This window comes from Penicillium coprophilum, assembly GCF_028826855.1.
Source record: "Penicillium coprophilum strain IBT 35676 chromosome Unknown utg000006l_segment0_segment0, whole genome shotgun sequence".
NCBI classification, from domain to species: Eukaryota; Fungi; Ascomycota; class Eurotiomycetes; order Eurotiales; family Aspergillaceae; genus Penicillium; species Penicillium coprophilum.
Genome location: NW_026622725.1, coordinates 517,948 through 544,072, shown reverse-complemented (window position 1 = coordinate 544,072; position 26,125 = coordinate 517,948). Strand labels below are relative to the sequence as shown.

Here is a 26,125-nt window from a genome sequence, read left to right as displayed (position 1 = left end):
GAAGAAAGATAATAGGCAAGTATTTCCAGCTTGGACTCGGAAGACATTATTAACCAACTTTGTTCAACACTAGTTCAACCCATGCCGGCATGTGTGTAACTGCAAATCGACTAGTCACCGAGCTACTATCCTTATAGTGCTTGCCATACTAAAACACGTATATCAAAGGTTATGCATCATAGAAGCAATAAGCCCCTTCAATTGGCTGTGATGTTGTGAGAGAACCCTGCCTTGCTTTTTGCCTTACATCGCAAGGCAAATATAACCCAGAGCATGGATTCATGAGTAGATTATGCCATTGCCCATCATAATTAACATTTGATATGACGCAGACGAGAACAGTTCGAAGGAAATCTAGATTCGAAGTAGCCCACACCCCTCCAGATTTCCAACACAATCTCCTACCCTCCCGGTATTCAACGTAACCCACCCTGGTCTATGTATTGGGTCCCTGATGTGGAACACAAATGGGCTTCGGGATAGAAATACTACGAGCCATGTCCGAGTACAACCCAAGATCCTTCCTTTTAGATGTAGTATTTCGAGCCGATTAGGTCGTTGCATTCCGTTCCTCGGAATTAGGACGCTATGGTGGTGCTGAATATTAGTTTCGACTTTATTCTGATACAACCCTTTTTTCCACTGACACATGGCCGGAGACTGATTATCGGATTGGTATCAACCTCTTAAGGGATGAGGTATTTCCCTAATGATCAGCGCCGGTGATTCTAAGTCGAAACTTCTCGCGAGAGACGAGGCCCAAAGGCAAGGGAAGGATGTATCACCACTAGAAAGTAGATTGCAGCTCAGAGACCTTGTTATAGGTAATTAAATCTGAGTATCAGTCTGGCCAGACTGTACTTTATCCAGCCACCTACGTGACAAATACCCACGTACATCGTCCGACTGTCCCAACAGATTTTGCTAACACACCTAACCCAGGAGCAGCAAGCAGCTTTCGATCAAGATGGACGTCGAATGGTTTCGAGGACAAGTCGTGTTTCTCACGGGAGCAACCGGGAATCTCGGCGGCTGTCTGTTATACAAATTAGCCATTCAACTTCCAACCTCCAAAATATTCGTACTGGTGCGGGGATCTGTCCAAAGGGCAATAGAAGCATGGGAACAATCGATGCCCGAGCAAGTAGAAGAGATTATCGCCACTTGCAAGATCCAATTCTTCCTCGGGGACATGACCCAGCCGAACCTCGGTCTCTCACCCGCCAACCTATCGCGCCTACAAAATGAGACTACGATGGTGATCAATACTGCCGGTGACATCGCCCTATCTCGGGATCTCGCAGAGACTATACCAATTAATTGCACCGCCCATTTAACACTGGCTGCTCTACTAGACAGTTTCACCCAACTGCATCGCTTCCTTCACATATCAACTACATATGTCTCCAGCTTCCTTCCGGATGGCGTGGTCAAGGAGCAAATCTACCCTCTATACAAAGACCCAGTAGAGGAATTAGGGAAGATTCTCGTAACAGGAAAATCATCCTATACACAAGAATTCGCGGCTCCCTATGCATTGGCCAAACACCTGGCTGAATGTTTGCTTGTTGGTGGCGACCACAAAGTCCCCATTCTCATCGTGCGACCCTGCCTCATATCACCGGCAATCGAGGAGCCCTACCCGCTTTATGGCAGCGATGGCGCTATACCCGTACATTCCTTTCTCCAAATCCTCCTAGGAGACTCGGAATATGGGCCTCTGAAGCTCGAGCAGACATTACCTTCGGACGCAGCCTGCAATGAGATACCAGTTGATCTCGTGGCTCGTACTTGCCTGGCTCATATTGCCCAAGGAACGACAGGTGTGGTTCACGCCAGCGCCGATTTGTACATCTCACGATCCATTGGGGAGTTACTTGAGCGTATGCGTCGCCACGCGCCAGAGGGAGCGGTTGAGCAGGTACGGAAGGCCGGTATTGACCACGGAGAAGTCACAGCTCCTGAGTTCTACACCATGATCCAGCAATTTGCAAGGGACTGGAATATTGAGTGTACGCGATCTGCTCATCTGAAGCAAGTCGCAGGCGTATTGGGACTTGACCTGGGCGATCATGACCCAGAGATCTTCTTTAGACTTCGTATCGAGAGGCTGGCTAAGACTCTTCTGGAAAAGCTCGAAACTGCTAGTGCGGCAAGTAACAAGGTCTATCCCAATATCTCTTGAGGAGCGACACCTATGTTTTGTTAGCAGGATTTTTCACGAGTCTTTTCAAAAATCGTCTTGATGTATTGGAGTGTCCATGGAGAGGATTAAGATGGATACGGCTTGTGGTCTCTGGCAAGAATATATACAATGATATCTTGCATGGCTTGCTGATGCTACTTGGAGGATTTTAGAGCGAACAACGCTGAGACAGATTGCAGCTGGTGTGGAGCAGCGACATTAGTGCGGTCGATTCTCGTCACTGAGTGATGATCCTATGTGTAATGATATGTTTTTCGCATAGAGAAAGCGTGCACTCTCGAATTGTTCAGGACTGTGGTGTTCTTTAAAAATGAATTTTCCCACCGAAGCTCGAGATATATAATTGACCATCTGAACGAAAAAAATTGCTGTAGACTCAGATATCCATCGACACAAATGAAATAAACCAGCACAATTATTTATACGAAATCGCGCTCCTAAATAAGAGGGACCCGTGTGCTTCCGCGACTCAGTGGCGTTGGCATCCTCCAGAGCTGAGTTTTCCAAGGTTGGGAGGCATTTTTCTCCGGGCATTCTTCGGGCATTCTCCATCTTTGTTCTTTTTTCTACCCCAGAAAATCCCCAGACTTTCCAATCTCTGCCCGCAAGCATTCAACATGGAGGAACCAGTTCCCCCATTACGTCCTGAATCAAGGATGCCGGACACCTTCAACAGCGCCACCCCCCTTATCGAGGAAGAGGCCTTCTTATCGCCGGGTACATTCTCCAGCGCAGACGACTACGCTGCCAACCCCAGATTCCTCGAATTACAAGAAGAACTTCGCTGCGTACTATTTTCCGCTGTAGCAAGCCTCGAGCCAGCGACCTACACATCTCCAGCTCCGCTAGAACCAACTGAAGGACCACAGCCCCGACCCCCACGGCAAAGCCTAGACTTCACACGGGCTCTCTCAATCCCCAAAATCAGACTAATTTTCTACCTAAAAAACTGGATCACGGAATGCGCGCCGTACCTTGATAAATTCGACGAGGCGCGCCATTTCGGCGTGCACATCCCGATTCTAGCCCAGGGCTCACCAGCCCTGTTCTACGCAATCCTCGCCTTCTCCGCACGGCAAACGGAGCGAAAAGCCTGCCTGGACAAAGCCTACGACAGCCTTGAGCTGTACCAAGAATCCATCCGCCTGCTAGCACCATTACTCCAAGCAAAAGACCCAAACGTTCTCGTGACAATATGCATCCTCGCTGTGATGGAACTAATGTCTGTCAGCCCCCGTGACTGGCGACGGCACGTGGAGGGATGCGCTGCGCTTTTCGACCTTTTCAATGTTAACGGCCTCTCAGGCGGACACCTGCAAGCCGTGTTTTGGTGCTACGCACGTATGGAGCTGTGCGGCGCGATCATCTCCAACGGCGCGGAGAGTACAGTCCTCCCGCTGGATAAATGGGTTCCCGCTATGCCGCAGGATTCTTCTAAAGAGGCACAGGAGGATATCATCCGGGATATGTTCTGCGAGAAGGGCCATGTATCCGCTGATATGCAGGCTAATTGGGCGGTGTATCTATGCGCGAAGACTTGCGACCTTTCTTGTCGTCGAACGCGATTCTTGGAACTGGGCGAGACCTCTGGTGATCCGCGCCCGTTTTCAGAACAGTGGAGCCGGCTTTGGGAAGAGCTTCAGTACTGGCTTGAGCAGCGCCCGCCTGCTATGCTGCCTATTAAGACTACGGGGATGGGCAGCGGGCACATCTTTCCGGAGATTCTGTTTGCGCATTGGGCGGCTATTTCTGGAAATCAGTTGTACCACGCTGCATCTATCATGATGCTGGATATGAGACCTGTTGAGAGGGGACCGCCTCCTTCCAAGCCACACTTTTCGGCCATTTGGCATGCTCGCAGGGTTTGTGGGATTTCATTGACGAACCCTCATAGTGGCAATTTGATCAATGCCATTCAGCCGCTCTACATTGCGGGGAAGCTACTCAGCCATCATAGTGAGCATGTTGAGGTGGCCAAGCTATTCAAGATTATTGAGCGCACGACTGGGTGGGGTGCTATGTGGCGACTCAAGGATCTCGAGAGAGCTTGGGGATATGAACCGGGGGAGATTTCGGGTGTGATCTGAGCGTTCAAATGATACAGTGCCAATTTTGTTAGGGTTAAGTTGGTTGGATTCGTTCCGACAAAATTGCGACCCTATGTTGTTCGAACTGCAGTCCAACGACCGGCAAGCAAGGTGCGAAAGAACGGTCACACAGATGATGAAATGGTGGTATACATTGCAACCATTCTATACACCGATCCGAGGCTCCTCTCGGGGTTCGAGCCAGTCCAAAATACCTGCAACACCAGGCAAGCTCCGTCCAAAAAAGTCCAATCCATTGATTCACTTCAAACCGGCACAAGTCTTAGCAACATTGCCAGGAATGGCAAACATGGGAAAGTCAGCTCTCACGGTGATCTTGGAGAGTGAGGTTTCATCATGAGATCGGTCCATTGAATTCCATTCATGCCCGCGATAAAACCAACTACAAACCAGTTTTGAAACCAGACTACAGAAAAATAACTCACCTGTCGGTCGCCTCCAGCATGATCAAATCAACATACATATCCACTCATAATCGCCAGGTCCTTGGCGAGTGACGCAAACTGCGGATCTACAAGCACAGCAAGCGTGATATTGGTCAATGCTCCAGCGGTAGATGGATACCCGGGACACTTGTGGGCCAGCTGCCCCCGCCGAAGTCAAGTCGTTCGGTCGGCCCGTGGGGAAACCTTGGAAGCCTCCTTGGACCCGAACTCGGATCCTTGCCTTCGGCTTCCAATGTTGTCCTGTCCTACGCGGATGCCCCAGGGCATATTGCCATGGATTATGTCCCATACCAAAACGGTTCTATGTGTCGATTAGCGGCTGGCCGTATTGCGTCTTGGTAGACTGAAGTGCAGCTGCGATGTTCGGCATAAAAGGAGTCGCGACCAAGTAGAGTGCCATCTGAGGCTGCCAGCTGTCAGCTGGGTCTGGGTCCCGATTTTACTTTTGTCATTGCACATTAGCGCGATAATGTATGTATATTTATTCCTCACTAGTGGCCAAGCATAGAGCTATTTTCGGCTATCAGACACGGCACACCTTCTGCGTATACCAATCAGTGCCCATGATGGTATGGTGTTTATCCGGGGCATGGGGTGCTGCAAGCCCGTTTGTGACGAAAGCGAGCAATGAGCTGCATAGCTGCGGAATCGATGTGGACCGATGCATTGCAGGACCAGGGATAAATGCGATATATTGTACTCGGTACAGAAAACTCCGTTACATCCACTTAATCAACATCCAAAACATCCCATCCCGTGGTTCTTTAAAACGTATCTCAAACTCATCATCAATGAGCGGTCTCGAATACCTTGAAATTCTCTACATCCCGATCAGGCGCGATCTTGCGAAGGTGGCTCTATCTTCCCAAAAGACACAACAGGCCACCCCACAGTTTCCCGAGTGAGACCCGAGTTATAGCCCAAGTCGGGCTAGCCCGTTCAGGGCCCGAAGCAAAAACAAGAAACCGAATCATCCCGAGGCCATCCACTTCTGTGCCGTCTCCACTGTCGCCAGTCTGGGAGATGGGAGGCTACGTACCACCCAAAAGGGTTTAGCGAAGCAGTTCCTCCACCATTTCGCCTCCACAAAAATAGCAAAATTTGGGGTTCCGGGGGGGATTTGGACGAGAAACTGGAGAAGTCGAATGCGGGTTGAGTTGTTTTTTTTTTTCATCGCACGTGGTGCCACTCCGACTATGACAGAATTAAATCACATCCAGTTCGCTTCGATCCAACATGGAAGCGTATATATTGAGACCCTCTTTCCCCCATGTTTTCAATTCCCCAGATTTCATCTCCTAGTGCTACTTTGGAAATTCCCATCCAATATTGCCCAACATGACAGTCCGATCATCCACTGATGTGGAATCCATTTCACGAGTGCACATTGCAAAGAAATCAATGTGGCAGTCGATCTTCGACAATCCTAAAGTCCTAGCCATTGCCTTCTTCGCCTCGTAAGAGCTCCTCACACTCACACTCAACATCTATATGCTAACATCTCGCCAGATTCGGTGGTTTCGAATATGGATATCAACAAGGTGTCCTCGGCCAGTCCCTGGTCATGACCCGCTTCATAGACAACTTCCCTTCAGTAGTAGCCTCCTCTACCGCAACAGGCTGGCTCACCTCCATCCTACAATTGGGTGGTGTCGTCGGCTCCCTATCAGCCGGTATCCTGGGAGAAGTCTACTCACGCAAATACACAATGTTCTTCGCCTGCTGCTGGGTCATTCTCGGAAGTTACCTGTACATCGGCGCGACGGCCGGCAACCCGGCCATGCTGTACGCGGGCCGATTCTTTACCGGCCTTGGCGTCGGCTTGTTCAGTGGTGTCGGGCCACTGTATAACGCCGAACTCGCAGCCCCCGAAATGCGTGGTCTGCTCGTTTCTTTCTACCAGTTCGCTACTATTCTCGGAATCATGATTTCTTTCTGGGTTGGTTACGGCAGTAACAACATCGGTGGTACCGGGGCTGATCAGTCTGATCTTGCTTGGCGGTTGCCTTCTATCATTCAGGGTATTCCTGCGGTTGCGCTTGCTTGTGGAATTTGGTTCATGCCTTTCTCGCCTCGCTGGCTGGTTAAGCAGGGTCGTGATCAGGAGGCTCAGGATACTATTGCTTGGATGCGAAAGCTCACTGTTGATCATGACCTTGTTCAGATGGAGTACCTTGAGATTAAGGCTGAGGCTGTGTTTGAGGAGCGTGCATTTGCTATTGCTTCGCCTAAGCTTGCAGACAAAGAGAAGAAGAATGTCTTCATGAACCAGCTCGTGCAGTATACCAACTGCTTCCGCTCGATGGATAACTTCAAGCGTGTTTGCATTGCTTGGCTGATCATGTTCTTCCAGCAATGGAGTGGTATTGATGCTAGTAAGTTGACTTGCCTGAGAGACATTGCGAGGCTCCTGCTAATCCTTATCCACTAGTTATTTACTACGCCTCGAATGTCTTTGTCAGTCTCGGATTGACCGGCGGTACAATTGCTCTTCTGGCCACAGGTGTCACCGGTGTCGTTTTCCTCATCAGTACCGTCCCTGGCATGTTGGTCATCGACAAGGTTGGCCGCAAGCCCATGCTCCTGGGCGGATCTCTGGTTATGCTTCTCAGCATGGTCATCGTCGGCGTGATCGTGGCCAAGTTCCAACACGACTGGCCTAACCATGTAGCAGCTGGCTGGACCGCAGTTGGTACGTAATTAAGTTATCCTCCGAAGGTTATATTCAAATCGCTAACCAATCCGTTCTAGCTTTGATCTGGCTCTACATCGCTGGCTTTGGCGCCACCTGGGGTCCCGTCTCATGGACCCTCGTTTCCGAGATCTTCCCTCTCTCCATTCGCGCCAAGGGTGCCTCCATCGGTGCTTTCAGCAACTGGATTAACAACTTCGCTATCGCGTTCTTTGTTCCCCCTATGCTCCAGAACTGGGAATGGGGTACTTACATCTTCTTCGCTGCTTTCCTTGCCTGTGGCATGGTCTGGGTTTGGTTCTTCCTGCCCGAAACCAAGGGCGCATCCTTGGAAGATATGGATCGTGTTTTCAAGAGTAATGCTGGCGAACAGGATGCCGAGCTACTCCGTGAAGCGCAGCGCGATGTTGGCTTGACTGCGTTCCTTGCGCGTATGTCTGGGAACGGCGGCGACCTTGAGAAGAATCAGGGGTCGCAGTATATTGAAAAGGTTTAAGCGAGCTGTATAAAAATGGGCCTTGCGTTGCTCAATGTCAAATAGTATATAATTTATCAACGTTTACGAAGTTACTTCTTGCATTTGCAGATCTTTGATCCACTTTTTCGAACGATATGTTTAGCGTACAATAGTTTACATTGCAGATATCAACCCTATTGCTGCTTGATGAGTTGAGTCGTGACCTCGGATGTATGTTTGACTTCAGGGGCAATTGCAAGGAGGATGTGTTTCTTAGAGCAACACTGGTTGAAACGGGAAATGAGAAGAGAAAAAAAAACTTATAGCATCACCATGTATATCACAAGTATGCATGAAGAAATTGATATGAAATGTGTTGTTTGAGCTAAAGTGACTCCTTTCGATCACGGTTCAATACAAAATTGTAGATTTACTCCAAGTGTATCCCACCTAAAATGGACCGCGATATGGTGTATCAAAGCCCTTAATGACCAGTTTGACCTCGTCCACCGTGAACCGTCGGCTCGACCTTATTGGTCGACCCACCCAAATTATCGGCAGTCGAGCACACTTCGGGAATGCAGAGCCTCCGATCTTTCTTAACCGCAACATCTGGGGTAATGCCGTATATCGCGTCTCGCCATGCCCAGGAAACCCACACCGACGGCTAAGCAGCGGGTTCGGACTGGCTGCCTGACCTGTCGGAAAAGGAGAAGAAAATGTACGCGTCACGTGGCTTGTTCTTTTTTTTTCGCGATCAGAACTGACGATTTGACGTTGTAGGTGATGAGCAGAAACCGATCTGTGCCAATTGTGAGGTCAAGGGGCTCGCATGTAAATATAGCTCTGATTTGGAATTTGTGTCGCAGCGCGAGGGGGTACTTCCGGTGCCTTGAGGCAGGCGTACAGCAGTATTACAGTGAGTGCTCCACAATGGGTTCCGACTTTTGAGTCCACTTGTCCATGTGATATGGATATCTGATTTTGATTACGGAGAAGTTTGTCGATGATTCGCCCCTTGCAGCTGTAAACAAGGACAAATCAAAGGTCCCGCAGGCTTCTGCAAATGTCTCTCAGAGCGATGGCAATGCTAGATTTTCCGTAGACGAGTTACAGTCTTCGACCGATGGCCCAGATGATCCTGGAGACACAGGCCGTGCCTTTGAATTCCAAAACATATTGTCACCTGCAGTCCCCAATGTCGACTTTTCTGGACCTCCAGTCCCGTTTGTCGCTGAACGGCGAGCGCCGGGTGCTCGATACATGAACAGTGCTCCGTACTTTGGATACCGATCTGTCGCCGGCGGTAGAACAGTCGAGCGACGAGGGACACTTACAGATGGCAGTCACGAGACTGACTTGCTTCGACATTTCCGGTACCACGTTGGTCCTTGGATCGACACCGGGGACCCTGAGCTCCCGTTCGGTCTGCATGTTCTTCTGCTCTCGCGAACCAACAGAGCCCTGCAAGCTGCGGTTCTTGCTCTATCTGCAGCCCAGCGGCTTCTGGTGACATCGCCGGATAGCAAGGACCTAGAAAGCAGCCAGCAGTTCCGAAGGGAAGCGGAGGAGAGTCTGGCGCTTGAATATGATCTGGCTAGATATGCTGGTCATACCCTATTGATGCTTCAGGATGTTCTACCTGCTGGGCCGCAGCAGTGGAGAAGCCTTTTAATTCACCGAATAGAGCATGTCAGCGACTTCGCGTCACGAGCAGTGGGAGAAGAGGTCGGGGATGCTTTGTTATGGCTTTACTTCCGGCTTGGTAGGTCAATCTCTCACAGGTTTCAAAGATCAGGCAGTTGACTAACCAGTGCAAATTACAGATCTCGCAAGCTCAATATCCTCTTCAAAACCACCACTCATGCCCTTCCGATCATTATTACGACGAGATGGTACCTTATTGCACCACGCACAATCCATGCGTCCTCAGACTGTGAATTCCGTTTACAAGCACATCTTGTGTCTTCTGGGACACTGCCTGGCCCTAATACATGGCGATCCAGAGATATCTTCTCCTCATACGGTCCCATCGTCAGACCTGGCAGCATTCCCATCTTTACGACAATCGCGCTCGCTATCACAGTGGACATTTCTCTGGTCAGACTGCCAGAAATGGTACAACGAGCGGCCAGTAGACGTACAACAGATCGTCGACATTCGTGGTAGCGAAGCTGACCAAATCGACCCAGACCACGACTCCTCATTCCCAATTCTCATCTACACGACCCCGATGGCGCTGGTCGCCAACGCTGTCTACCATATGATCTCTCTCTTATTGCTCACAAATAAGCCACGGCTTCTGAAATCACTACCCGGACCACGGTCCGTCACTTCGCATATATGGCACGCGCAATCAATTGCCGGGATTGCAGCAAGCAATGACTCCCCCGAGCAATGGGATCCAATATTGGTTGCGAGTCTTCTCATCATTGCCAAGGAGATGACACATGAGTCTCAACAAACTGTTCTACTAGATAGATTTGCAAGAATCACGGCTACGACAGGGATCAAACTGGACCGAGAGACTAGCGAGCTTCAAGCGGCGTGGAACCTGGCGCGATACGAAGAGGAATTCGACGACGAAGCTGACGCTATGATTTCATAAGTATACCCAAAACGCCATATCTAATATTCTTTTTCCATACATGGTACCCATATTCACATTCCATCATTGTATCCCTTATTCCATATCGTACGCAAAGGGAATGCTTTGCATAGCACCTCGTCGCTGCACACACATAGCAGCAGCAGCATTCGCCGTCGAAACTGCTGCCTCAATATCATCATCGAACGCACCCAAGCTGCGTCCCGTTGCCAGGAAAGGTGCCACGGCAGTCGCGAAATATCCGACAAATGTATCTCCAGCAGCAGTGGTATCAACAACCTTCGCAACCTTAACACCAGCAACAATACCAGTGCGACCAGTCTTCGTCGAGAAATAAACTCCCTTCGCGCCAAGCGTGATAAGAACAATATCAACGCCTGCCTTCTCATGGAACTGCGGCGCCAATTCCTCGGGCCGTAGATCATCACCCTCAACAACATCCCCAACAGGAAGTCCCTCAATCGACCGCGCCATCTGCACAACCTCCGTCTCATTCATAATAAGTACGGCGGTTCCGCGCAGCGCGGAAAGAGGAATTCCATCTGGGAACACGGGCGCGGGATTGAACACCACTTTCGCGCGATCCGAGGCAGAAGCATCATTGAAATATTCCAGGAGTCCCAGTGTCGTGGTGCGCGGGATCTCACCCTGCAAGACGACGAGATCGGGGGTCGTCGACTGGCTCTTGAGCGCAGCAAGAATATTGTCCACGGAGCTCAGCAATCCAGCGTGGTTTGCGCCGGGAACGACGAGAATCCTGTTCTCGCCCCCAATGGCTTCTTCCACGATAATGCTGGCAGACCCGGTCTGCGCGACAGTCGATTGCTCGATGGATGTTGTGTCGACGCCGGATTTCTCAAGCGCGGGTTGTAGGAGGGTAGAGTAGTATGGGTCCTCGGCGCCGACGGCGCCGATCATGTTCACGCATACATCTTGGGTTGTTTGGGATGTGAAGGAGGAGCGGCCGCAGGCGACGGCTTGGTTTCCGCCTTTGCCGCCCGCTGAGACGGTCAGGGAAGTTGCTGTGAGGGTTTCGCCGGGTCCGGGGCAGCGTGGGGTTGCTGTTACGAAGTCGATGTTGAGGGAGCCGATTATACTGATTTGGGGCTTTTTGGCGGATGGCGGGGTTTGGGTTGGAATTGTGGTCGTCATTTTGGTGGGGTGTGGTGGTTTGGTGTTCGGGAGGATTAGGAGGGTTGATGTGTCTTTGAGCTGGTTCAATTGAATTGAGGAAAATTGTTTCGGAGGATATTGAGGGTGTAGTTCAATAAATGTCGCGTCGCATGACCTTTCTCATTTTTGCTCGTTCGGGATCTTGACCTTCGGCATGTCATAGCCCCGCGTCCCCACGTCCCGAGGTCTAGGCGCGTTGCCTGATGTGAGTGCTGTAGGCTACGCTCGTCCTGAATAGGCTAGCTTTGTGACCCTTCTGCCAAAACTGGCTTAGCGCAGGAACCGCCCTGGCTAAAGTGACATTGCTGACCGCATTTGGCCACGTGCTTTACCCCGGAATATATTGAATCTGTGGCTACTCCGTACACGCTACAGTATGATGGAAAAAGCCGGCTTGTGTTTTCGTCAAGGCAGTGGCCACGCGCCATTGAATGAAGATTCTCCACATCGGTGGCTCTCCAAATCAAGTTCTGTCAGTTGATGTGGTTGCCTCCCGATTCCTCATCCGCTCAATATTTGCTACCAATTTTGGCCTCTGTCAATATCTGACCACGGGGCTTAATATCAAACCAGCTGATGGGACTTCCAACCATAGACTAGGCAATGGGTTCACGGCAGGTCTTGTAAATAACGTTCAGGGATAGTCAACTGAGACCATAGCGGATACTCAGCCTTGAAAGTCCCCTGATCCATAATCACCCCTTGAAATGCACATTGATCCTTCGCGTGACCTATGGTATACTGCCATAAGCTATGGACGAATCTGAGGAAGATCAACATACCTCACATTTCGCGCACGGGCGGAGGAAAGTCTGAATCGCCTCATACTTAGACGAGTGGGATGATTTCATTAGGTCGCGACACCAAGGAGCTGGATCATAATTGAATCAAAGGAATCCGTGACTCAGACGATGGCTTCGCTGGACTGATGCTTGAATGAATGACCAGCCCCTGTTTCCCTTTAGGAGAATTGGTGACTGACAGAGGCTTATAGCAAGGTATTGCTCGGCAAGTAATAGACCCAATCGGGCACTTTTTTCCCAGAGTTTGCCATGGCTCTAGTTCATTGCTTTTCTTCATCAAGCTTTTCGATTTCGATAGATGCTGGATCCACAATGTGTAGATCGTGCATGAGATTGCTTTAAGTCGACTACCTCACAGCTTTCAAAGTGCTAGTGCAATAGCATCCTCCCCATTCTCTGATTAAAATCATATATTACCCCTTCTCAGCTCTTTTTCGATACAAGATTAGCTATACTGGCCAGGCTAATTTCTTGACCAGTCAAGTACATAGGAATATCATGAACACTACATACCAGCACAACGCCGCTCATCTGGCATTTGGACCCATCTAAGAACAAAGACATAAAGAGCGGAGATAAAAAGAAGAAATGACCAGTAACGATTTTATAAAGGGTTTCATCCTTCGTACTGGCTTGGACTCATTATTGTACCATTTAGGCTGGCGGGTCTGCTAATTGTAATTATACTTCTCAATCACACCCAGAAAAGTTCAATATCCTCGTATGCATGATGTTACATTTTGAAAGATGCGAATCAACTAACAAAGAAAAGTATATCCCGCTCAATGACTCCCTCATCACTAAACCAGTACTCCATGCAAAGCAAACCGTTCAGTTCATCTTAACCTGGAACAAGTAGCGCTGTCGGATCTGCGCAACATCGTACACAATGTACTCATTGTACCATAGGCCCCGACTCTCATCTTCCTTGGCGCTCCCAACAACCACATCAGGCATCTTCACACCTGCCAAGGTCGGGTTCAAACATTCCGCGTCCTTCCACCCACCAGGAATGTTCCTACCCCTGCCGAGCGTCGCAATGCTTCCAGCAGCCAGTGCGTCTTCACCGGCATTGTAATTAGACCTGTCAAGCTCCAGCATAGGAGCACCAAGTTCCGCATCGCAAAGAAGAAGAAGTCCCATCCCCCGGCTGTTTTGGGGACAACAGTAATTCGCGGATTTGCTGGAGGTATCTGCTAGATAAACACCCTTGCCGAACATGTAACCATTGACGGGTGCTTCGGGAGGTGCGATGCGCAGTCCTTGGCTGAGAATACCACCGAAGTTTGTACTGCGGGATCCGTGCCAGAGGAGGCGGCGGTCGCTGTTTGCGATGTCGGCGTAAGAGGATGAGTTGAAGCGGTCGTTTTCACCTTGGCGTTCGATGCGGAAGATGTTGACTACCTTATAGCTCATGTGGTGTGTCTCACCGCGTGAGTTCTGGAGGTAGCTCTCGAGTTCTATGAACTCAGTTGATTTGGGGTCCACTGGGAATTGTCAGTCTAACGATACATTGCAGGTTGTAGGAACTAAACTTACGTTCGGTCATCTCCTTCATACCCAGACTTTGGAACTGGCGATCCAGCGGGTGGATGTCATCGTCTTCCTTGGACGATGTCATGATCTCATTCGCAACGTCCATGTCAGTCAGCGCCTCCAGCAGTTCGATTTCTTTCTTGATCTGCGCATTTGTGTTCAAGGTTGGGGGCCGATGACGGCCAAAGACGTGCGGAATCAAAGTGAAATATCGGTTGCTCAATGTCTCCACGGCAGCATTATACGGCTCGCCATATTTTTCTTGTGCCACGGCTGGCGTGGCCATAAGCTCTGATATTTCTTTCAGAACTAAAAAGCCGCTTTTCAAAGTCCTCTCGCTCAGCTTTCCCAATGGCAGTTTGTTGGCGTCGTAGGACATTGCGGCCAATGTGTCGAGAACATTCTGTCGGTTGAAGATGAAAGACATGAGGTCTTGAAGCCCATTGGACAAGGTGCTCTGAACCATCGGCACATCTTCTTCTTCCTTGATAGTCTTCTCCTTTTTTACAGGCTCCTCGCCTTCATCGTCCTCTTCATAATTGCGCTCAAGGAAAGTGTACTTTCCGTGCTTGGGTGTATCGAGCCGATTCTCCCATTTAAGGCCTGACTTGTCCTTGAACTTCTTCTGATACTGTTGCATGGCGCCTGCCAAACTGCCGTCTCCGAGACAGGCCGATTGCCCATGCTCCCCAACTCGACCCCAGCGCGTCCAGGCAAAGTATTTGTAGTTTGCGCCGACCAACAACTGGACGCGATAAAACTTGTTGGCATTGTTGGCTGCCACAGTCTGGCTCAGCGTGGCATCCCAGATGAGGCCTGCACAGTCAATGTACACCTTGGGGTCTGTGACAAGACAGGTTAGTTTGTCTCCTAATCATGACTTCTCGTGTCGTAGACCTACCCTTTAGTTTACCCAGTGCCTCAAATCCCTCATCAATTGGGACTCGAATTGCCTTTGTGGCTGTCTTCTGGGTGTCCTTTGTCTTTTTGTTGGGACCGTTTTTAACAGTGTCTTCATCCGAGCCTCGTTTCTTGCTCGCGGGCTTTTTATCCTCGGATGGTTTAGACCTCCCGTTTTCCCCATTATTCTGACTGCCGTCTGGTGTTTTCCCGGCATCAGTCCCAGCAGAGGCCACCTCCGCACCTCGGGTCCTGGTCACACGCTTGTTGTCCACAGGGAGAGATGCGCTGCCGTCCATGGTCTTCTGCTGTGTGTCATTATCCACTTGAGATGCCTGATTGGTCTGGCCAAAGGAGTACTTCGACTCTGCCAACGGTTTCTTGGCCTTGGCTGATTCAAGGAGCCACGAAAGTGGGACAATGTGACAATTGGCGAGCTGAGAAGCTTGTTTGTCTAGCGAATTGATTAATTCAATAGCCCCAATTCTGTGTCTTGACTGACACCTCTAAATTTCGAAACGTTGACCTCTGCTTGCCCTCAACCAACGTCTAGACCTGCCATTCAAGATGGGTGCTCAGGGACCAAACAACCATCTTCAACATCGTCATCGACATTCCAGCACAGTGTATCACCGCTTCCAGTATCAAGAGGGTGGTTCTTTGAGCATTGAGAAAGCACAAACGAGTTTCAAACTTTAGAGGTGGTCTTGGCCTGTGCTAGTTCACTCACATTTGGTGGTCTGCTTCTCCACATCCTTCTCAGTGGTCACTAGATGTGTACAATCATCTGTTACCACAGTGCTAAATGTCGCTCCCTGATTCTCAATGAGCGCCTTCAGGTCCGCTGGAAGCAACATGCTAGTCAGCATATAAATACTTAGGTATCGTGGACATGAACTAATCACAAGACCGCCTCAGGGGCAATAGGGGGCTCTGCCTCATACCCTGTTTGAAAGTAGGAAAGGTCCCGCCCACAGAAATAACGAGTTTCTTGAAATTCTGAGCTGGCATGATGTAGGTATCAACTGTTAATACAGAATTCGGTGGTAGAAAATAGGAGTGTAGGATGTAAAGATTGAGGGTCGGAGGGTCAATCGAGTACGAGGTTGAGGTATACGAGGTGCATAAGAGTGAAATGAGAGCAAGCAACCGTAATCAAATTTGAATGAGAGTAGAACAGAAAAGAGGAAGCAACAAGCCTTTTAAATAATAAAAACAGCAGAGTCTTGTTACGTCGTCCAACGTTGTGGCCTGAAGAAAGGGGCACCAATGAGGCTGCTGCCTGACGCTAAGCCAGGCAGCACACCCATTTTTTGTGGAGCCAGTCGGTTGATTTATGGAGCATACTCCGTCCGGAGTACGGAGTACTCAAGGATGCTTAACAATTGAGCGCCAAGTAATTCCTGTTCTGGGACCAGCGCTGCGCTAAACTCTGACATTCGGCCATATTTAAGAGTTTCTGACCTTGTCCTTCGACACACCACACTTGTCACCTGGTACAGCTAGAGAGAATCACTATGACAACTACTCCCACCTTCACCCTTAATCATCCACAGCTCGGCAGTCTAACTGGCCGCCTGATTGATGACCAGCATGCTGATGGACAAACTGTGACTGAGCCTGTCGTACATTTCCGTTCCATTCCCTACGCCACTATCCCAGCCCGTTTCAGCCAAAGCGTACTCCTTGATCACATCCCGGACCACTTCGACGATCGTCCGCGTGGTGACTTTACAAATTATGGTGCCGCGTGTCCGCAGGTGCCACAACCCACGGGTAGAGGTAGCGCAACAGGAGGATTTGTACCTGGTGAAGAGCCAGTCACCTATGATGAGCAAACCTGTCTCAACTTGACCATCTCTGCATCTGTGAAGAACGTTGGCAATGAGAATGACTCATCAATACCCAAAAGACTACTTCCAGTACTAGTATATGTGCATGGCGGTGGTATGATTGAAGGAAAGGGCCATGTCAGCGCCCTTCATGACACGACAAAGATGACTGAATTGGCAGCTCACGAGTCAATGGATGTTGTGATTGTGTCTATAGGTTACCGGTTAAACTGGCAAGGCTTCATCGCCTGCCACGACCTACTCGAAGAGGCCAAGGAGAAAGGTGAACCTGCATTCAATTATGGGCTTCGAGACCAACGCAACAGCTTCCTCTGGATCCACAAATACATCGCAGGCTTTGGCGGTGACCCAGCTAATATCACGGCCTTTGGTGAGTCAGGTGGTGCTGTCTCACTGTTTATGCACGCTTGTTCCGACGTGCCACTGTTTAGCCGAGTCATCCTCCAGAGTGGTTCGCCCAATGCTATAGGTAGCTCGACACTTGATGAGCTTGATGCATACTACCATCGCCTGCTGTCATATCTGGGAGTGGCAGGAGAGACTCGTGCAGAGCGTCTCAAAGCGCTCCGTGAGGTACCGGTGTCGCGCTTGATCGACTTTATCCGGGACAACAAAATCACCACGATGAAGCCCTTCTTTGGCCCAGAGAGTGAATTCTTCCCTCAGCAGCCCTTCTGGGCCAACCAAGGCGAGATCTTGTCCAACTGTTCATGGATCGACGAGATCATGATTGGCGATGACTCATTCGAGGGAGCTATACTCAGCGTACCGACGAAGGACATATTATCAAACATGTACATCGAAAGGGTTTGCAGTATCCTCGGTGAAGAATCTGGCCGCCGCGTGCTCGACGCATACGATATTCACGACGGCATGGATGAGGGTCTCTTCTGGCAGCACGTGATGGTTATAATGGGAGACCTGATATTCTCCGAACCCACACACGCGGCCGCCGTTGCAGTGGCTCGGGGTGGTCGCCAGCGTTTGTATCGCTGGCAGTTTGGCCTACCGAACCCTTTCCCAGGATCTGTTTTCTCCTACAACATGGGGCATCACTTTGTCGAACTCATGTACCAGTTTATGACCCTTGCAGGGCGCTTCCCTCCGCACCGCAATCATTTCCTACGACGTCAGGGAGAAGAAATGGCGCGAAGCTGGATTCGGTTTGCTAACGGACTCCCGCCAATGCCTGATGCGAAGCCATATGATCTAGAAGAAGGAAGTATTATGATTTGCGATATGTTACACGGGTGGACAGTACGAACAAGAGCGGAGGATGAAGCCATCAGCCAGCAGGATCCGTGGGGTCCCCGACGGTACCGCCAGTGGGAAATTTTGAACGAGGAATTAAAAAGAGCTGGATGTGCCAAGGAAGAGGCTGGCTCAGAGAATGAGCGAATTCAGATGACGAGAAACAGGCTGATGGAATAAAATATACTGCAGATGCGTGGAGATTAGCTATATTCTTACGAATACGAAGAATAGTGGGCCTTCCATACTCCCTCTGCTATATATCATGCACCCTGCCCAACTATCTAGTTATGATTTTGATTCGACACAGAAAGTATCTCTGATCATTCTCACAAAGAAATATTGCATCTACTTTTGAAGAGATAACATATGGGTACTCTATCTCCTACAACGCTTATTTTAAAAGCAATCTGGTTACAGCGAGAGTAACGCTCTGCAAAGCCCACAAAGCCCATAGCCCAACCCAGCCCAACCCACAAATGGGTTGGGCTTTAGGCCAGAGTCCAGGCCCATACGGAGTAGATAGCCCATCATAGCCCATAGTCCACTGCGGGTTGGGCCAAGGGCCCCCATTTATGGGCTTTGCGGAACGCTGAGCGAGAGGGAAGAGCAATGCTGGCTTTCAGGTCTCAAGGATGAGATATGCAGTTCAACCAAATAAAATGCAATCGAGCACAGATGAACCTACAACCAGACAAGATCTAATTTCTATGAAAACGCAAGTGGACATCCATCTTCGACCAATCTAGGTCATACCGCGTTGGGGCTCATAAATCACAGTTTCAAAGCAGAGAAATGTATTGTGCGAAGACGTCTGATGTTCCAGTTATGAATTTCAAATCATTGACATATATCAGAAATGATAGGCGACACGGGTAATCTCAGGATGTAACACGGAGTAGATCGTGCCTGTTTCTTACGCAGTTTGTGACATATATATTTCATACCATTTCATAGTTTCAACATCGCCCTTCTTTGTATGTACTACTCAAGTATCTAGTTATGTAGTCTCCAATCAAGTGCTTACTCAGCCCAGCTCACAGTGCCCTCTTTTGTCATAGGAAATATGGAGGCTCAGCATTGAGACTGATCATATAAGTAATCTGTGGCTGAGGATGGAAGATGGTGGCACTCACATGGGAAGATGAATGCCAAGGAGTACCTGAAATGAAGAGATATATCATACCAAATGGATCACAAGTGAGCCTCCAATTAGATGAAAGCCTCCTTTGGTATAGGCAGGTGGCTTTTTTCAGGTTGATATTGGTGGTCACCTTCGTGTCCAGCCGGACTTTCCATTTTCGGACACGGTTGCCGCTCCGGTGGCGCACTTCCGTTTCCGCCCCCGAGAGGGAAGCCCCGCAACATCTTGCTAACAAGATGAACAAGACATTGAGGATCATTAACGATGGAGCTAACATTCTTGATAAGTCGCGATGGAACAAATGCCAAGAGGGGACATGCGCGGCGAGCATGTAACTCTTGTCGCCACAAAAAGGTGTCGCATACTGTCCCAGATAGCTCTACAATAACCGGAAGTGTACGCTGACTTTGCTAGAAACGATGCTATCATCATAACTCCCAGGAGCAACTACATCATGAGACTTCCTCTCCCGAGATCTCTTGTCTCACAAGTAGCCAAAGTCCTGCATCTCAGGCTTCAAGGCGGCATCCACCAGTCAGAAATAGATCGGCCTCTCCACGAGGTGAGCGATCAAGCGGATCCTCACTTCAAAACTCTATGGAACAAGAGGCCGAAGCTTCTATCGCTCTCGATGCAGGTTCAACTGTAGAGGTGGATCAAGAGTCCCGTCGTTTTGCGTGTGATTCCAACCCTATAGCGACTCTCATGGAACAAACTGAGTCAAGGTTACAGAAGGGCAAATCACAGAGAGGGGATGTAGGTGCGTGGCTGGACGCCGAGGAGAACAGTGTTGATCAGGGTGAAGCCCATCGCTCCTCGTTAGAATCAATACTAGGGACCCATGTTCACCCTGACTGGCTGCCCTCGAAAGAGTGCCAAGAGGTCTTGATAGGCATCTATTTCCGTCGGGTACACCCATTGCTGCCTCTTCTTGACGAAGGCAAAGTTCGGATCCAGCACGAAGTGGGTAGTCTTTCTCCGCGGCTTGTGCAGGCGATTTGTCTTGTTGCAGCGAAGGACCGGAGCGCAGTGCCTTTCCTATGCCTTGGGCCACATTCAAACCCCCTCCCACTGGAGAAATTTAGCAGCATCCTCTATAACGATGCTATGCAAAACATCCCAAGAAGGGCCGAAAAAAGATACTTGAAATACAAGTATTATCGCTTCTGTCACTGCACGAATGGGGCTCTACTGGCTCCGAGGACAGTTCCTTGAACCTGACCCAGGCTATCCATTATTCTCATACCATGGGGTTGCATTTGCTGAGGCCAGACCAACATTCCGGTACATGTTCCAAGGCCATTTTCTGGTGTCTCTGGAGTCTAGACCGATGGAACGCTGCTATGAATGGGAGGCCTCTCATGATACACGACGGAGACAGAAGCCAGGGCGTGGACGACGTTATTTCAACATTCCAATCGCCGTTTCGTGTCTGGCTTCGAATTTCCGATAAACTAGGAGAAGTGATTAACTTATACCGACCGATCATGAAAGTCATGGATCAGAGTGAAGTCAATCTCACCTCCTTTGAAGATATTTTGGAGCAGTGTGAGGCCTGGGACATGTCTCCAGACCTGCTTGGTATGAAATTCTCCGCCGGTTTTTTTTAACATCGACTAATACGTAGACTGACAGAGTCCCTCGAGCTTGCTTATCATTCTGTCATTCTTCTCTCGACACATTCCAGCGGGCTCCAAGGTCGTTCACGACCATTGGCATCAAAAATCCGACAAAGTCATTCGATCCACACCATCGCGTCGCTCAGTTGCAATCAAGATATCCGGGACTCTCTGCCGTTTCCCATGATCGGTTACACCATCTCGCTAGCCTTCTCGGTCACGTACAAGCAGCTCAGAGAAAGCAAACTGCCAAGTGCACGCCACACAGCCATCTCCCAAATCCGTCTATTTCATCAGTGTCTCAAGAACATGTGCACCACATGGTGGTCAGCCGCTGTGATGACTCGTCTAGGCCAGCGTTTGTTGAGCAATATCCAAGCCACCATAGACAAGGAATGTTTCACAGGTCCAGATACCAATATCACCCGACCAAACTCTCCACCTGACCCAAATCATATATTTTCACAGCCACTTATTTCCACCGATGATATGCCGTCGGAATCGGCTGTCAACATCGCGCAGGTGGCGAGACGGATTCATACAGGATCTCAGACCACACACCCTCCAGCGGAACATCGACTGGAATCGGATAAACCTTCTAATGCCGAAGTAGACACGATGCCATTTTTATCCGCAACAGAAGTCCAGGATTTTGATACCTTTTTCGGCAATTTCCTTGATGTCGGTTTTCCAAATCGCTCGAATGATCAATTGTTGCTAGACCTCGACATGGCCGACTTCGAATATGGCGACGGTCTAGCTTGATGAAAATGCACCAAGGTGAAAGGAAATATCTTGTGCTTCTTGCTTCTTCTGTATGTTATGGACCTAATATGGCATATTGTTCACTGTCGTCTGATCATAGTGCTACAGAGTAATTGTTGCAGACTCATGAGATATGAAGATAATGTACATACATCCCCCGCTAAACTGCCTCGAGTATGGCTTCCGGTGGCCGCTGTTCGCCATAACACTGTCATAGTTTCAGTAGCGTGAATCGTCTATCTAATGGTCCCTATTGAACAGTGCGAAACAGCGGCCATCGGAAGACATACCTAAGGTGGTTTAGCGGGGAGCACGTCGCTGGGCCGAGATTAGGCATTATACTAAATTAGAAATTATTTCTAGAAATTCATACACTTTATGATAGATGGGTTCAGGTACTCTAATGTGTTGTATAGTTTTAGAAGTAGCAGTCTTCTGATGGTGGGAAGATGCTCCATTATAGATCAAGGAATGCCACTAGCAAAGTCATAAGAAACTCTCTAAGGATTGACCTTGATAATTTTTGCGACTTGTTGTAACCTATGTGTTTAGACTGCATCCCAAGAATGTCGGTATTTCCTTCTGTGGCGAAGAGTTGCGCTTGTGAGTTTCGAGCCTTGGAACCAGCTCCCCGACCCCATTTAGGAATGTCCGCTCTGTCACTCTGTCGCGCGGACAAGTATAAAGGCAAACAATGCGCCATGACTCCCTCCCTATTAATTCGTCGACTCGGATTCAATTAAATGACTCTAATTTTAGTTTATCAAGCTACATATTGCTTCATCTTTGACAATGTTCCGCGAACACATCATCGGCTCTAAGTTGAGGTATCAGATTCGATTGTTAGCTTTTCCATAATAATCTAACACATGTTCTATTAGTCTTGACGATTCATGCATATATGTTTCAGAAGAGCGACATCCGGTATCTGTTACTGGAAGATTCAATCTCTCTCTTGCACAAATTGTCTCGATCAAGAATATTAAAGTGCGATTGAGGGGAATCTTGGCAATGTGAGGACTCCCAAGGCGTTGTTACTTATTGACTATATTCTTATTCCTATTTATAGACCTATGGAAGGTGTCTTTGGGTCAGCAGAAAGCCGCGAGCAGATCACATTCGAGCTCGAACAACCACTAGCTTCTTCAAAAACGCTCAACGCATTCCAGATGCCGGCAGGAGACCACACATTCTTATTCGATTTTCTACTCCCAAGCAAGATTCTCGACACAGTGACTGGCGCAAACAATCAATATCACACATATCGTGTGGATGTCATTATCGAGCGACGCCTCAAAAGCGATTTCGTGGTCTCGCAGCCGATTAGGATCTACAAGGTTTCCGATTTAGAGACCAGCTATTTGAGACCGCATTGTCCACTGGTTAGTACATTTTCGCTTTTTCTATGACTTAGTAGATCAAATGACTGAATATATTTAGACTCTCGAGGGTCATTCCAACGAAAATATCCAGTATTGCCTCTCCATCGCTGATCGGAACGTTCCTTTTGGTTGCACATTTCCTGTGGAATGCTGGTTTGCACCGCTGTTGAAATATGCTACACTCAACGCTGTTACAATCAAAGTGGTTGAGAAACAGACTGCGCGGTTAGAAGCTACTGCTGCAGAATCAGTACGACACAACGTACGGTTTATCACTACAGCACATACTCAAACTGTGTTCTCCAAGACGGTCGATTTTTCTCAAGGGGATGAGTCTCCCTCGGATGATGGTCTTTCCGAGATTGAATGGCGCTTTACCACACCTGTCTCTCTGCCCGGAAGTCTCAATGCCTGCTCGCAGACTATCTCGACCAGACACATCAAGATCAGCCATGAGCTTTCTATCACTGCCGACTTCCGCAATGAGGCGGGTGATACAGCAGCTGTGGTATGCAAGTAACCTATTTGGGGTTTCATGACATAACTAGCAAGGAATTAGATCACACAAGTCATGCCACTGAAGATTTTCATGACACCTAATGTGATTGGAGGGGATTCTACCATTCGCGGGCAGGATATACAATACATCCAGGGCAGCCGAAGCCCTCCTCCACCTTACAAGGAGCGTTTCTCTGACTTGATAGTCTCGGCAGCTGCTCAACTGGATATATGCGGCCAGCCGACCCTAGACGAGATCAATTACGCACGGTCATCAAGTGAACAAAATGCGAGTATTCACACTTTGGAGCCTTCGCCCCGATACAAAGAGGTCGTATAGTCTGTTTAAGTAACAAAACAGAAAATTCTACTCATTTTCTGCCCGGCCTTGATTTCGATCGATTCAGGACAATACCCACAGCTGTGAGGGTTTGAATTTCGCGAAGTCCGTCTCATTCTATTTGTCAAATACTTCATTCAAAATAATTCATGTCGAATCTCAAGCCTGCATCTTGTACACCAATCCTTCATCGCCCCCTACTTGTCCATGACACAGTCTCTCCCATCCTCCCTCAATACCATCAGCACCCTCAACACCGCGACCAAACACAATCTGCTTTCCTGGCACGCTCAGGTGTCGCTCATCCAGCCATTTTTCCCACTGTTCGTTTCTTGTTGCAAAATAGGCTTCCAGGTCAACAGTCTCGAGGATCGTGTCTTGAACACCAGAAGTGTTGTATTGAACCTTTCCAAGCTTTGCCGATGCTTCTCTTCCGGCAATCATCTCCTCCATCGAGTATACCTTCTGCTCATTGCCCACCTGGACAATAACAACCTTGCATGATTGCAACTCCGCATGATTCTTGATCAGGGATAGTGTGTCTTCCAGGGCGTTTGCACGACCACCGAAGTCAACAATAACAATCTTTTCCGCCTTGCAGCTAGCCAACCACTCCGCATTCTCCTCGGATTTGATATCCCCGTATCCAACCGCCTTGGAAGGAACAGAAGAAGCTATGTTCCGACTTGCCTCTGCAATGCGTGAAACACCTGACGTAATTTGCAACAAGCCAAGCGGTGCCGAAGCATCCGGCTTTCGGGACAGATAGTAGGAAAAAACACGGGCCGTGTTAGTTGACGCGGCCAGGTTTACTACGACTGCGGACGACAGATCCCCGTCTGACAGAGTCCATTCCCCAGCTTGGTTTCCCAGTGGATGGATGGGCGGTTGGTCTGGGTTGGACGAGAAAACATACTCGCTGAGAACGTATCCGGCCACGCCACCAAGGAACAGCGCGTTCCAGGCCATACGATCTAGCTTCTCCTGTGCAGAATCTGAAAGCGGATTGAGCGCGGTGGTCAAATCGGAGATTGGGGTCGATGTCTGAGCTACCGTGTAGCGGTTGTACAGGGGCATCAATTTCTGTCGATGGTCGCTGGTCTCGATCCAGTGGCCTTCTGGTGAGCCACGTTTGAGTTTGAGGTCGGTGGGTGTGCTCGTTGTGGGCCAGAATCCATAAAGAAGTGTTCCCTTGGGTAATTCTGGAATGGTTGTTTCTTCCACTGTAGCATAGCCCCAGGCTGGGGCGATGCCCCATGCTGATGGGTCGTTGTATGGTGTGGGATAGTCTTCAGATACGGGGTACGCGTCCCACCTTCGAGTAATTGATGAGAATCTTGTTTAAGACTGTTTTCTGATATTTTAATACGGAGACATACCAACGGAATAATCCACCCAATAAAGCATAAGTAAGATTGTTTGAAGTGAGACTGATCAGCTGCGTGCGAATTCTTACTGAAGACTCCGCTAGTTGCCTCTGAGCAGCAGTTTCGAGGTTGAAGGTTGCATGCTGGTTATTATCCAGTTTGGAAACAACGTGAACAGCCATGACTTGAAATTTGTTTGGAAAATGTTGACCTGAATGAGTTGCTACTTTTAACCTGATTGATTACTGATCAGAGGCATGAAGATCATCCGGCGGGGGAACTCCACCAACTAAGAAAATTGACTGAGAAAAGTGATCAGCACATTAGGTCGATACCCGAGGCTGTTTGATTTTCAACATATGTCGTACAATCTAGAAGCAAATGGGTCTGAGCGCGGCATCTCAATGGTCCTTTGGATTATAGGGCGGCAGTTGCATCACTACAGGAATGTTGTCACGACTGTGTATTCTTGGTAATATCACCCCAGGCCATGAATCAACACATCTTACAGTGTCGAAGTACCCATGTAAGCATCGGATGTGTTAAGCTGATTATACGCTGAGATCAAAGCTACAGGCGCCAAATGAGAATCAATGAACTTGTTGCAAAGAGCTAACCCGGCATTATCTTAATACTTGAAGACGTCACATAGGGGAGAAGCTACAGCTCAACTCGCATTTAGTTGAATTCTAATAGCAAATCCTCTTTGTGGGCAAAGGTCATGAGTTTGAATCAAATCTGTCGTCCATGGAGCAACTCTTTTTTGCTCAGATCTAATTTTTGTTATATCTCGCCAACCAAGGGCTGCATGGCTCTCAAAATTAATTATCATTCTTTCTAACCTCCGTCTCTATCTTTTGATCATATTTTTGTACGTATTGAAAGAAAGCGGTCGTCGGCAGTAAAAAGAAAACCTACTTCACCCCCTCAAACAGAATTTCTAAATATTCATCATAAGCCACGTAACCACTTTGGCA

The 26,125-nt window shown here is 48.9% G+C and overlaps 10 protein-coding genes across 10 annotated transcripts; 7 read left to right on the top strand and 3 right to left on the bottom strand.

Moving 5' to 3' along the window:
* Positions 1–967: 967 nt before the first annotated feature.
* Positions 968–2,185, top strand: N7500_009214 (uncharacterized protein; the record flags this gene model as incomplete). The annotated part of the gene is made up of 1 exon (XM_056680355.1): positions 968–2,185. The coding sequence occupies one exon, from the start codon at positions 968–970 to the stop codon at positions 2,183–2,185; it is 1,218 nt and encodes a 405-aa protein (XP_056527737.1).
* Positions 2,186–2,823: 638 nt separating this feature from the next.
* Positions 2,824–4,293, top strand: N7500_009213 (putative C6 transcription factor; the record flags this gene model as incomplete). Its single annotated transcript, XM_056680354.1, has 1 exon — positions 2,824–4,293. The coding sequence occupies one exon, from the start codon at positions 2,824–2,826 to the stop codon at positions 4,291–4,293; it is 1,470 nt and encodes a 489-aa protein (XP_056527736.1).
* Positions 4,294–6,098: 1,805 nt separating this feature from the next.
* Positions 6,099–7,948, top strand: N7500_009212 (sugar porter family MFS transporter; the record flags this gene model as incomplete). The annotated part of the gene is made up of 4 exons (XM_056680353.1): positions 6,099–6,217; positions 6,270–7,135; positions 7,192–7,452; positions 7,512–7,948. 4 exons carry the CDS (start codon positions 6,099–6,101, stop codon positions 7,946–7,948), a joined length of 1,683 nt encoding a protein of 560 aa, XP_056527735.1.
* A 448-nt stretch (positions 7,949–8,396) lies between these two features.
* On the top strand, positions 8,397–10,517 carry N7500_009211 (uncharacterized protein; the record flags this gene model as incomplete). Its single annotated transcript, XM_056680352.1, has 4 exons — positions 8,397–8,526; positions 8,693–8,787; positions 8,906–9,674; positions 9,736–10,517. 4 exons carry the CDS (start codon positions 8,397–8,399, stop codon positions 10,515–10,517), a joined length of 1,776 nt encoding a protein of 591 aa, XP_056527734.1.
* A 75-nt stretch (positions 10,518–10,592) lies between these two features.
* On the bottom strand, positions 10,593–11,669 carry N7500_009210 (ribokinase; the record flags this gene model as incomplete). Its single annotated transcript, XM_056680351.1, has 1 exon — positions 10,593–11,669. One exon carries the CDS (start codon positions 11,667–11,669, stop codon positions 10,593–10,595), a length of 1,077 nt encoding a protein of 358 aa, XP_056527733.1.
* Positions 11,670–13,324: 1,655 nt separating this feature from the next.
* N7500_009209 (uncharacterized protein) lies at positions 13,325–15,940 on the bottom strand (the record flags this gene model as incomplete). The annotated part of the gene is made up of 5 exons (XM_056680350.1): positions 13,325–13,980; positions 14,033–14,872; positions 14,931–15,383; positions 15,660–15,773; positions 15,874–15,940. The coding sequence occupies 5 exons, from the start codon at positions 15,938–15,940 to the stop codon at positions 13,325–13,327; spliced, it is 2,130 nt and encodes a 709-aa protein (XP_056527732.1).
* Positions 15,941–16,446: 506 nt separating this feature from the next.
* Positions 16,447–18,213, top strand: N7500_009208 (Carboxylesterase type B; the record flags this gene model as incomplete). The annotated part of the gene is made up of 1 exon (XM_056680349.1): positions 16,447–18,213. One exon carries the CDS (start codon positions 16,447–16,449, stop codon positions 18,211–18,213), a length of 1,767 nt encoding a protein of 588 aa, XP_056527731.1.
* Positions 18,214–19,774: 1,561 nt separating this feature from the next.
* On the top strand, positions 19,775–21,561 carry N7500_009207 (fungal specific transcription factor domain-containing protein; the record flags this gene model as incomplete). Its single annotated transcript, XM_056680348.1, has 3 exons — positions 19,775–20,331; positions 20,385–20,758; positions 20,813–21,561. The coding sequence occupies 3 exons, from the start codon at positions 19,775–19,777 to the stop codon at positions 21,559–21,561; spliced, it is 1,680 nt and encodes a 559-aa protein (XP_056527730.1).
* Positions 21,562–22,634: 1,073 nt separating this feature from the next.
* On the top strand, positions 22,635–23,781 carry N7500_009206 (uncharacterized protein; the record flags this gene model as incomplete). Its single annotated transcript, XM_056680347.1, has 3 exons — positions 22,635–22,943; positions 23,002–23,451; positions 23,503–23,781. The coding sequence occupies 3 exons, from the start codon at positions 22,635–22,637 to the stop codon at positions 23,779–23,781; spliced, it is 1,038 nt and encodes a 345-aa protein (XP_056527729.1).
* Positions 23,782–23,940: 159 nt separating this feature from the next.
* Positions 23,941–25,330, bottom strand: N7500_009205 (DUF2855 family protein; the record flags this gene model as incomplete). Its single annotated transcript, XM_056680346.1, has 2 exons — positions 23,941–25,096; positions 25,161–25,330. The coding sequence occupies 2 exons, from the start codon at positions 25,328–25,330 to the stop codon at positions 23,941–23,943; spliced, it is 1,326 nt and encodes a 441-aa protein (XP_056527728.1).
* Between the last annotated feature and the right edge of the window lie 795 nt (positions 25,331–26,125).